This window comes from Macrosteles quadrilineatus, unplaced genomic scaffold, assembly GCF_028750875.1.
Source record: "Macrosteles quadrilineatus isolate MER2022 unplaced genomic scaffold, UCM_ALF_1.0 Scaffold_3__2_contigs__length_128488019, whole genome shotgun sequence".
NCBI classification, from domain to species: domain Eukaryota; kingdom Metazoa; phylum Arthropoda; class Insecta; order Hemiptera; family Cicadellidae; genus Macrosteles; species Macrosteles quadrilineatus.
Genome location: NW_026542596.1, coordinates 81,624,232 through 81,634,536, shown reverse-complemented (window position 1 = coordinate 81,634,536; position 10,305 = coordinate 81,624,232). Strand labels below are relative to the sequence as shown.

At 34.0% G+C, this 10,305-nt stretch overlaps 1 protein-coding gene across 1 annotated transcript in view; it reads left to right on the top strand.

Annotated features, from left to right (window-relative positions):
• Window positions 1-2,506: 2,506 nt before the first annotated feature.
• LOC128988912 (serine/threonine-protein kinase 3-like) overlaps window positions 2,507-10,305 on the top strand; it is a 44,387-nt gene continuing 36,588 nt past the window's right edge. Inside the window, exon 1 of the mRNA XM_054410690.1 lies at window positions 2,507-2,643. Within this exon, the coding sequence (XP_054266665.1) occupies window positions 2,630-2,643 (14 nt within the window). The 5' untranslated portion in view covers window positions 2,507-2,629. The remainder of the gene's footprint in view (window positions 2,644-10,305) is intronic.

Sequence of the window (10,305 nt, the reverse complement as noted above, 5' to 3'; positions counted from 1 at the left end):
TAAAAACCGGAATTTTACCCCCTGTCCATATAACTAGCGTTTAGACAACTTTACTGAAGATGTAATGGCCGGATTTTTACCCCCGGATTTTTACCCCCTGGAATTTTACCCCCGGAATTTTACCCCCCGGAATTTTACCCCCTGGCCGATTAAAAAAATTGAATGATTGATTTTCTTATTTCTGTTTAAAATAATTGTAAACATTTCATTATTTAGTAGCCTATCTTTTTTTATTTATTTCTTAACCTACACTAAGTAAACAGAATTCGCTGTTTTATTTTGATGATATTAACCAACAGTTGGCTACAAAGAACGAATCCTGAAACTCGAATCTCAAAATTAAAATTAAAACCCTGTTCAATTAGTTAATGTTGCAAATAAATTACTTAATAATAAAATGTCAACTATTAATTTAAAACTGAATGAAGATGATTAATCATGCTCACTAATTTATATATCTGGCCAGGGGGTAAAATTCCAGGGGTAAAAATCCGGGGGTAAAATTCCGGGGGTAAAAATCCGGGGGGTAAAATTCCGGGGGTAAAAATCCGGGCCGTACATTCTAGGTTTTTATAATTTGATGTGTTCTGATTAAATTCACAACCGTGAAAATATACCTATGTTAATTCTGCGTTTAATCCATCGAGCTGATGTCGCAAAACTCAAGAATTCGCGGCCGGAATTTTACCCCCTGGTTTGTGACGTCACGTTTGCCCAGGGGGTAAAGTTCCAGGGGGATAAAAATCTGCTACCCCGTGGCAACATCTCAAGTAGTGTTTTGACAGCTGTTTTGTTTGGATGCTACGAAAGCTTGGTTAGGTACTGGGCTATGAAAATATTTACTCCACTTTAAATGTACATAAATAGATTTTCAATTTACATAATGTTTAGGTTTTCCATCCTATAAGTGTTGTTTTCAATCTTTTAATAAATTTATGTTCATATATTCAAGTTCAAAATGATATCTCAAATCTGATAAATTCCCTTAGGGATATGCTTATGGCACACACGTATGGCACTCTTGCAACGTGTCCAATTCTTCGTGGCCGTGCCCACAGATCATCACTCTTTTTGAAGAAACCATAGATAAACCATAGAGATTTCTTATCCTTATGGAACATGACTTAGGCTTACCTCCGTCAGTAGTCCGAATTGGGTATAACTTCAAATAATAAAGTTGTTCAAAGCTGAAGATGACATGTTTCGATGCAATGCAACATCGTCGGAGCTTTACGTCAAAAACATCAAAATAATTTACACATACACGCAACGGGACACAGGACATTTAGACATGAAATAAGTCTACCTACAACCACTGCTGTGCCGTGTCATGATAGCACTACCGTGCTATTTCGTGTCTAAATGTCCTGTGTCCCGTGTCGTAGGTATGTGGTACTGTATGTGTAAATTATTTTGATTTTATTTTACGTAAAGCTCCGACGCTGTTGCATTGCAACGAAATATGTCAGCTTTGAGCAACTTTATTATTTGAAGTTAGGCACAATATGGACTACTGATGGAGGTAAGCCTATAAATGAGTCATTTATAAGTAGTCCATGGGCTATCAGAATGGATACTACTTATGGAACAGCTGAAGCCAATTTTATTGTTAGTTCTGTCCGGTGCACTGCAGAGAGGTCGTGTTTTATTTACATTTTGTTTCGTGTGTTTTCAGTAATTTAAAACATCGTTTAACCTAATAAAACACAATATAATCATGAACAATAACTTGTCCCCTGGTTACATAACCAAGCAGCAAAAGCAAAGCACAAATCATAAAATTAACCCGAAAATGATAGAAACAAAATTTTGGTGATACTAGCAATCAGTGTCACCGGACATGTACTAGACACGAAAAATGAGCTTCAAAATTTACAATGGAATGAGAAGTTTACTTTTGTTGGTTAGTCTATAGTAAGACAAACTTGTGCTTGCTATGAAGAAACTACCGTATGCTGGAGCGAGTCACGGGTCTCTTCAACCTGATTCCCCAGAATAGAATGTCAAAGAGGGTTCACACCCACAACATGGAGGATTGGAGGGAGTGAATGTGGAATCAGCTTGCTGACTCTCCAATTTACACTGCTACAGGCAAAGCTCTCTCAAAGTACTTTAACGCTTTTTACCATGCGGTTGGCATTCTAGGTTATAGTAGTATGTTTTCTGTGAATTTACACAACATTCAGAACTTAACGGCCCATACAAGACCCTATCTACGATTGGACACTATGATAATTAATTGTCTCATGTATAATTTAAAACAATGTATTGACACCTTTTTGTGCTTAATTTTTCATGAATATAGTATTATGTAACACTCCATTGTGCTATATCTACATTTAAACACTTTCAGTCATTAAACTCCATGTAAACGTTTTTCTATAGTATCGCACATAAAATAAAATCATCGCTAAGTGATAGATCCACTGCTTGATTGCTGTGAATGACAAAAAACATATGTACAATCGCCAATCGGTAAATGTTATGTATATATTTATCAAGATAACCGTGAATTGATTTTACAGGATTCCAAGCGTTTAACTCAAAAATGTAAATATTAATTTATAATTCGAGTGTTGTTTTCGAATAATTTGTTTTGAGTGCTTTTTGTGAGCCACTGTTATCGACTATGTCTTCCAAAAGGTAAGATACTTCTTTTGTTAAATGTATAGGAATAACCTTATCTCTCTAAAAGCAGAACATGTAGGCCTAGGCTGTAGCATACGTCGCTTTCAGGTGTTTTAGTTTTAAATATTAAAATAATTTATAATTACGCGTCTTTTATTCAATAGTAGGCCTAGGCCTTCCTTACAACTTTTACAAAATCTTTATATTGCCAAGGCCTACCTTGCCCTTTTACTAGCCTAAGTCCTGCTGTCCTTTGTGTTTAGCCCCTTCTTTTTGAGAAACCAATGTTTGAACTTAATTGGAGTTGCTGTTCTTATGAACACAACACAGATCAGTTGGCTACAAATTCCAACAATTTGGTGGGCTCTGCTAGGGATGAGCAGCGATTGAAAAACATCGATGTTAAAATCAAACCATAACATCGATGTGTGAAAAACATCGACCTCTAAACATCGAAGAACATCGGACACAACATCGATGTTTGGCAAATATTTAGGCTATCTACAATGCGATATCGTGTAAGTTGTTTTTAGATGTCTACTTAGCATACAGTATTTTTCACATTGAATCTAATAATGCAATAAGTTTTTGTCAGAGAGATTCACAAGGGGCCATAAAACGAAGGTTAAAATTACGAATCTAAGGTTCATTGAGCTATAAACTTACTGATGGAAATATGGTGTGGTCTGGAGGGGTCCGTATGTGGACTGTGGACTGAGTAAGGAGAGCAAACAGCTGTTAATACTCGACTTATTGCAGAATGAAATCAATTCATTTTGAAACCAAATAATCAGTTCTTATTTAGGCATGTGAGGAGGGTGGAGGTCGGGTTTTATGCGGATCGTGACTGTATTAAGTGTTTTGAAGTGAGGTTAGATTAGGAAGGTAAAGGTTAGGTTACAATGAACTGACTCATTAATTTATGCTACTTCCAGACTGTTTTTACACAATTAAATACCTAGTGGGTGAAACACAATGAAATACTGATATCAAAAATGCAGCAACTAACACTGAAAGGGGAGGAAGGTTTATGGAGTGGAAACAGCTGTTTACCATTCGATAGTAAGTTAAATAAACGAAACCACACACGACGACGTGAAAGCAAAATCTAAATTACAATATACAACAATATATGGACTTAGAAAGAAAATACAGTAGGCCTAACTCAACTACGATACATAAACAATTAACCCTCCGAGCGTCCATCGTTGAAAAATCGACGCGCTACACACTTTGTGTAGTGTCACGCGTCGATTTTTCGACGCACAAACATCGTTTACGGCGAAGGCTCTATGACTGACTGAATCGGATTGAACTGGATCGAGTTAGGTATCGTTCTTTCTGTTATATTCTAAGCTTTCTCCAGAGGTCTGTCTCAGCGCTGTATGTTCTCCGAGCCGATCGTAATTGTAGGAGACAGCTGACGTTCGTATTTGTAAGCAGCTTGGTTATCCTCGGACCGATGACTGATGTGTTTTATTACGTTTATCATTGTTTTAGTGTTAAAAATCAAAAGTAGTGATATACATGGTGCATTATAAGAAGATTTAAGTGATTTTGAAGGGCTGGTTGATGATCCTGAAGAAGTAGGTAGTGATATTGATGTAAATTATCAGCCAGATTCCTAGCTATGGTTAGGCTATGCATTCTTAGCTAAACGCAATGTACTGAAATCTGTTTTTCACTCATAACTTATTTATTTGATAACTTACCTCACTATATGATTATATATTTGTAATCCTCATAAAATTTAGAACAAAGTGGCTATTTTCAAATATTTATAGGCCTATAATTTATACAATTTCATTGAGCGCGAACTTATTTTTTTTTTCAATTTTTCCAAAATAATTTTTATTTTACCTAAATCATTTTTTTGAAACAAATATTCCTTATGTTTTATGTATGATATTGAAGCCCATGATTTTCCAAACAAAATGGTACCGTTAGAACAATAGAATTAACATTGTTTTAAGCTTCTCAGATCCGTTTTAATAAAACCTTGCAAATGCGCCAAAAATAGGTGGACATTAAGGCCTAAACTATGGACACTTGGAGGGTTAATCCCATTAACATTAATTATTTAAAAAGTTGAATTTATTTAACGTAAAATACAAGTTAATAGATGCTTTGCCACTGCCACTTCAATAAATACATGATCGTCCTAATTTAAACCCTTAAAAAAACTGTTACCTAACTAAAAAAAAGTCTGTTAACTAACGTGCTATAGTGCATTTTTTAATCCCATAGTGCAATACCACAGTGCATCATTTCATTTATCAGCAACTAATTAATAAAACTATATTACATTACATGCTACATGCAATTAATAAGGAACCCCCAAAAATAAGAGATTCCATGGTTGGTACAACAATCGAAACGTTTCAAAAGGTTCAAACAATCAAAATGTTTAGGCCGGCTGCACAATGGTCAGACAAAACGGTTTTTCAAAATAAGTTTTGCCGGAAAACAAAAATGTCACATCCGCGTGTAGTAGTCTCAGATAAAAGACTAAAACCTGGATGGAAAACATATTCATAACGCCTGTTTATTTTTGGAAAAGTGTAGTGAAAACGCACTAACATGTGTTTTAACAATGGATGAGGAAGTGGAGTAAGTAGGCGTTGGAATTATGATGTGGAACTTTAAATACAACTTGCCAAACGAAACAAAGGAAGTGAGCATTGGGTTCATCCCTTCTAATCAAAAACGGAACATTGGGGAATTTATTGCGGAGTACGAGATGATGCTGTCAGATTTTATAATTACTAACCCAATCAATTTTTACACCAATAACCCTCGCACCCAATTCAGAAATGTTTTCAGACCAAATGAACCACATGTGTGATAGTTTTAACGCTCATATCGGCTAGAAAACATCACAGAGCATAGAATAAATATAGATGCGGCACTTGCCGTCTGGAGTGAAACAGGCTTCTCGTACCAAGATGGCGGCCGGACCAGTCTGCATTTACATTTAAACCATTATATTGTTACCATGGATGGAAACCAACAATCAATATTTACTTTTAAAACTCTCACCTCAGAACTTTGAAAGCCAAGTCCTTGGTCAATATCGAAGGGGGGATGGTTCTATATGTATCCACGGAGCGGTAGCTTCATCTAATTCATAAAGTAGCATAGAACAACACAGTGGTAATGACGCCATGTTTTCAAAGTTCCGAGCCCGACTCTCTTACCAAAATGGCGGAAATCGGCTTTACTATTGGTAGGCCTATAGCTGTAGGTATAGGAGTGGCGACTCTATATTTATTCTATGCTCTGTGGAAAACACCTACTGTTGTTACATTGAATCGCTTTGGCAATTCGGTTATTCTATGCATTCTTCCTCGCCATCGATGCACCAAATACTGATGCCGCAGCTTTAGTTTAAATTTAATGCATGACGTTTTGTAGCATTACTGTATGCAGAACGGAGAATTTTCCTACAAAAAATAAAGTTGTTGACTTTCCACAGAAATATTTTCTGCGAAAAAACTATTTTATTTATTTACTTGTTATGTAGCGTTTTCTGCAGAAAAAATATTTTAAATAAAAGGTAACTTTCCTGTTAAAGGGAACATTCATTATTATCGATGATTTTTTTCTCGATATAACGATATTAACAAATTGAAACATATCAGCTGACAACAGTTGTTTATCGTAGTTACTACGATAAATAAATATTGTTCAGAATCGACAAACAACAATAAAAAATAAAAAAATTGAAATAAAACTGTTCTAAACTAACCTAACAATACCCCCGCCGCAGCAAACCTACAGACTAAGCGAATTTCCATTTGCCTGAATGGATTTACACTAAAATGTCTACTTAAAAATTTAACATTTATTTCCTAATAAAATAAAATAAGTTTAACAGGTACTTAGGTCTGCTGCATCAGGGAGGGTAAAACTGTTTTTTTTGTAAAATGTTAGTAGTTAGTAAGTAAGAAATAAAAACATTTTCCAAATTTGATCAAAATATGTTCATAAACAAGCAAACTACAACAGTTTACTTGTTCTCCATAAGAATAACATGGGAATTTAAAATTTACATTTTTTTTTTTAATTTTCTCCGTAACCATTAGGCGCATAGTAACACTTCAATATACTAAATTATTTGTTTTTTTAAGCTCTACAAAATGGTTTGGAAAGAAATTGCTAAATTTTATGTTTATTGGGTCAAAAATGGGAAAAACCTATTTTTACCCCATAAAACCCTCCGTAAACCCCCGTTCCCATGGTCCGATCATGCTGGTTCGCGAACTCGTTCAAGTTTATCCCGCCTTACACCTTCAAATCAAATTTGATCAAAATCGGACAAAAATTACTCAAGTTATCGTGCGGATGGACACACACATATATATATACAGGGTGTTTTTTTTTAAAAACTTGCATCTTTATTTATGTAAAAACCGCAATAGACAGAAATATGCGGTTTGCGGGAATCATCTATTGACGTAGGGGGCCCAATTCTTTTGAATTCAACGTTACATTCACATTCCCCCCTTTCCGCCCCTGCCCCCAACTTATTTTTTTTAAATAGCAAGGTACCCCTTGTGACATATCAAATGAAAGAGCATGAAAAAAGAAAATGTTTGATGAAAAAAAATTAAAAATCGGTTCATAAATTTGCGAGATATTTCCCCCCCCCCTTCCCCGGAACTTGATTTTTTTTTAATAGCAAAGTACCCCTTGTGACATATCAAATGAAAGAGCATGAAAAAAGAAAATTTTTGGTGAAATTTATTTTTCATTTGATATGTCACAAGGGCGGGTACCTTGCTATTAAAAAACAAGTTATGGGTAGGGGAAAAAGGGGGGATTATCTCACAAATTCATTAGCCGATTTTAAATTTTTTTTCACCAAAAATTCTCTTTTTTCATGCTCTTTCATTTGATACGTCACAAGGGGTACCTTGCTTAAAAAAAAAAAATTAAGTTCCGTGGGGGGAGGGGGGGAATATCTCACAACTTTATGAACCGATTTTCAATTTTTTTTCATCAAACGTTTTCTTTTTTCATGCTCTTTTATTTAATATGTCACAAGGGGTACCTTGCTATTTAAAAAAATTAATTTGGGGCAGGGGGGGAATGTAAATGTAACGTTGAATAAAAAAAAATTGTGCCCCCTACGTCAATAGATGATTCCCGCCAACTGCATATTTCTATCTATTGCGGTTTTTACATAAATAAAGATGCAAGTTTTAAAAAAAACACCCTGTGTATATATATATAGATATATAAAAATTTTAACGAATGGTGTTTTTGGCCTCTGGGGACATCAAAATGAAAAAGTAAATCGGTCCCAGGCTTAGGTCTTACCATGAGACCTACGGTAATAGCTACTTCCCTATAGGGAAATTCGCTAAAACTAACCAAACTTGCTGTAACATTTAAAAACTGCATTTAATATTCTCCACTCGCCTTTTCTGTTATTAAACTGAATTTTTAAATGGTACAGCAAGTTTGGTTGGTTATGTTAGGTAAGCTTAAAACAGATTCATTTCTTTCCATATAATCATAGACAAAAAGAAATATACTATATTTTAGCCTAAATATCAGCTGTCAATTTGTAATATATCGTAAAGGGGAAAAAATCGATATATCGAAAAAAATCATCGATAATAATGAATGTTCCCTTTAACAGGAAAGTATCAAATAAAATTGTAAAAATGTAAAAACAAAACAGTTCAACGGCAGACTGGGCTTTCTGCAGCCCTCCCCGTTAAGTTAAGTTAAGTTAGATTCTAAAAATTAAACTTCCTATTAAAAGCTTCTTACTGAGTTGAAGGATTATAAAGGGTGCTGACATTGAAATGTAAATACTGTAAATATGAAATCTTATGTAGCCTTGATGCCAGATATTTTTACTTAAATATGTAGGCTATGTTTTTACAAAATACCCCCCCCCCCCGCAGCAAACCTGCCGACTAAGCAAATTTCCATTTGTCTGAATTGATTTTCAGTTAAATATATTTTAATAACATTAGGTTTAACGAGTAGCTAGGTTTGCTGCTACAAGGAAACTAATAAAGTCTGTTTTTGAGTAAAATATTGATAGCTTAGTACAAAATAAATAAATTTGCCAAGTTTGATCAAAATATATCCATAAACAAGCAAACTACAACATTTGACAATATTCTCCATAAGAATAACATGGGAATTTTAAATTTATAATTTTTTAAATTTTCTCCGTTACTAATAATCGAACAAAAATACTTTTATATACTAAATTATTTGTTTTTTTAATCTCTTTAAAAAGGTCTAAAGAGAAATTGGGAAATTTTGTGTTTTGAGGGTCAAAAGTGAGAAAAACCAATTTTTATCCCATAAAACCCCCCGTAAAGCCCCGTTCCCATGGTCCGATCGTGCTGGTTCGCGAACTCATTCAAGTTCATCCCGCTTTACACCTTTAAACCAAGTTTCATCAAAATCGGACAAAAATTACTCAAGTTATGGCGTTCACGGACGTATATATATATATATATATATATATATGTCTCTATATATATATATATATACATATATAAAAATTTGAACGAATGGTGTTTTTGGACTCTGGGGACATCAAAATGAAAAAGTAAATCGGTCCCGGGTCTAGGTCTTACCGTGCCACCTACGGTAATAGCTACTTCCCTATAGGGAAATTCGCTAAAATATTGATTATTTATCAATATTTTCAATTCGATAGTTTCAACCAATATTAGCATAAATTCAAATTCAAATTCAAATTGTTTATTTGGCCATTAAACATACATACCGGTAAAACAAAAAATGCTCTTAAAAAAATAAAATTATAAAATGCGTAAAACTTGTGTAGGCCTTGTTAATTGGAGTGTTTAAATAAAATTACTAAATACCCAAATGTAACGGGGTTTAAGAATAAGCTATAATTTTCTACGTTCCTTCAAAATTATAATATGGTTACTTAATAATCCCATAAGGCCATATCATGGACCTAAATTATTGTATAGTTTTACACATTATATACCATCATATTTTAGTAAAATAATAGTTGATTTGTAGTAGGATATTCATTTTTATATTGGATCAAAAAATAACAGACACACCCATTATAAATGCTATTAGTGAAGCTGGAGGCTAGCAAGATGAACTTCTCTGTTTGTACAGCTCTCAGCACTTGTGAATTGAACTCTCTCAACATTGAAATAATTCAGCATTAAAACCTGCTAAAAATATTGTGTCTTGCTTCAGATTAATTTGTGATTTTAATTTACAAACACAGGGAAATCTGTTGATTCGTAATTTTAGTTGTAGGCTAATTTATATATTACCATTAGCCTAACTATTACTGGTACTGATGTTAACAGATTCAATTTGTATCCGTATCTTACCTTCTATAGTTTAGAAATATTGGTCTGGTATTATTAATCGGTATCCTTGGTGTAGACATTTTAATGTGTTTAGCACTATCTTTAAAAACTGCGTTGTTGGTAAGGAGTTTACTGTTCGACAGTTTTGTTACAAATCTCCTGCAATTGGTTTTACTGTAAATTGGATGTAGTTTTTTAAAATTGTGCGATAAAAAATCTTAAATAATACCCTTTGAAATGCATGCCATTTGTATAATTTAATTTAAGATCCAGGAAAATTTTTTATGGTTACATTCAAGAAAGGTTTTAAGTACAATTTTTGTTTGTTTTAGCGTGGTATATT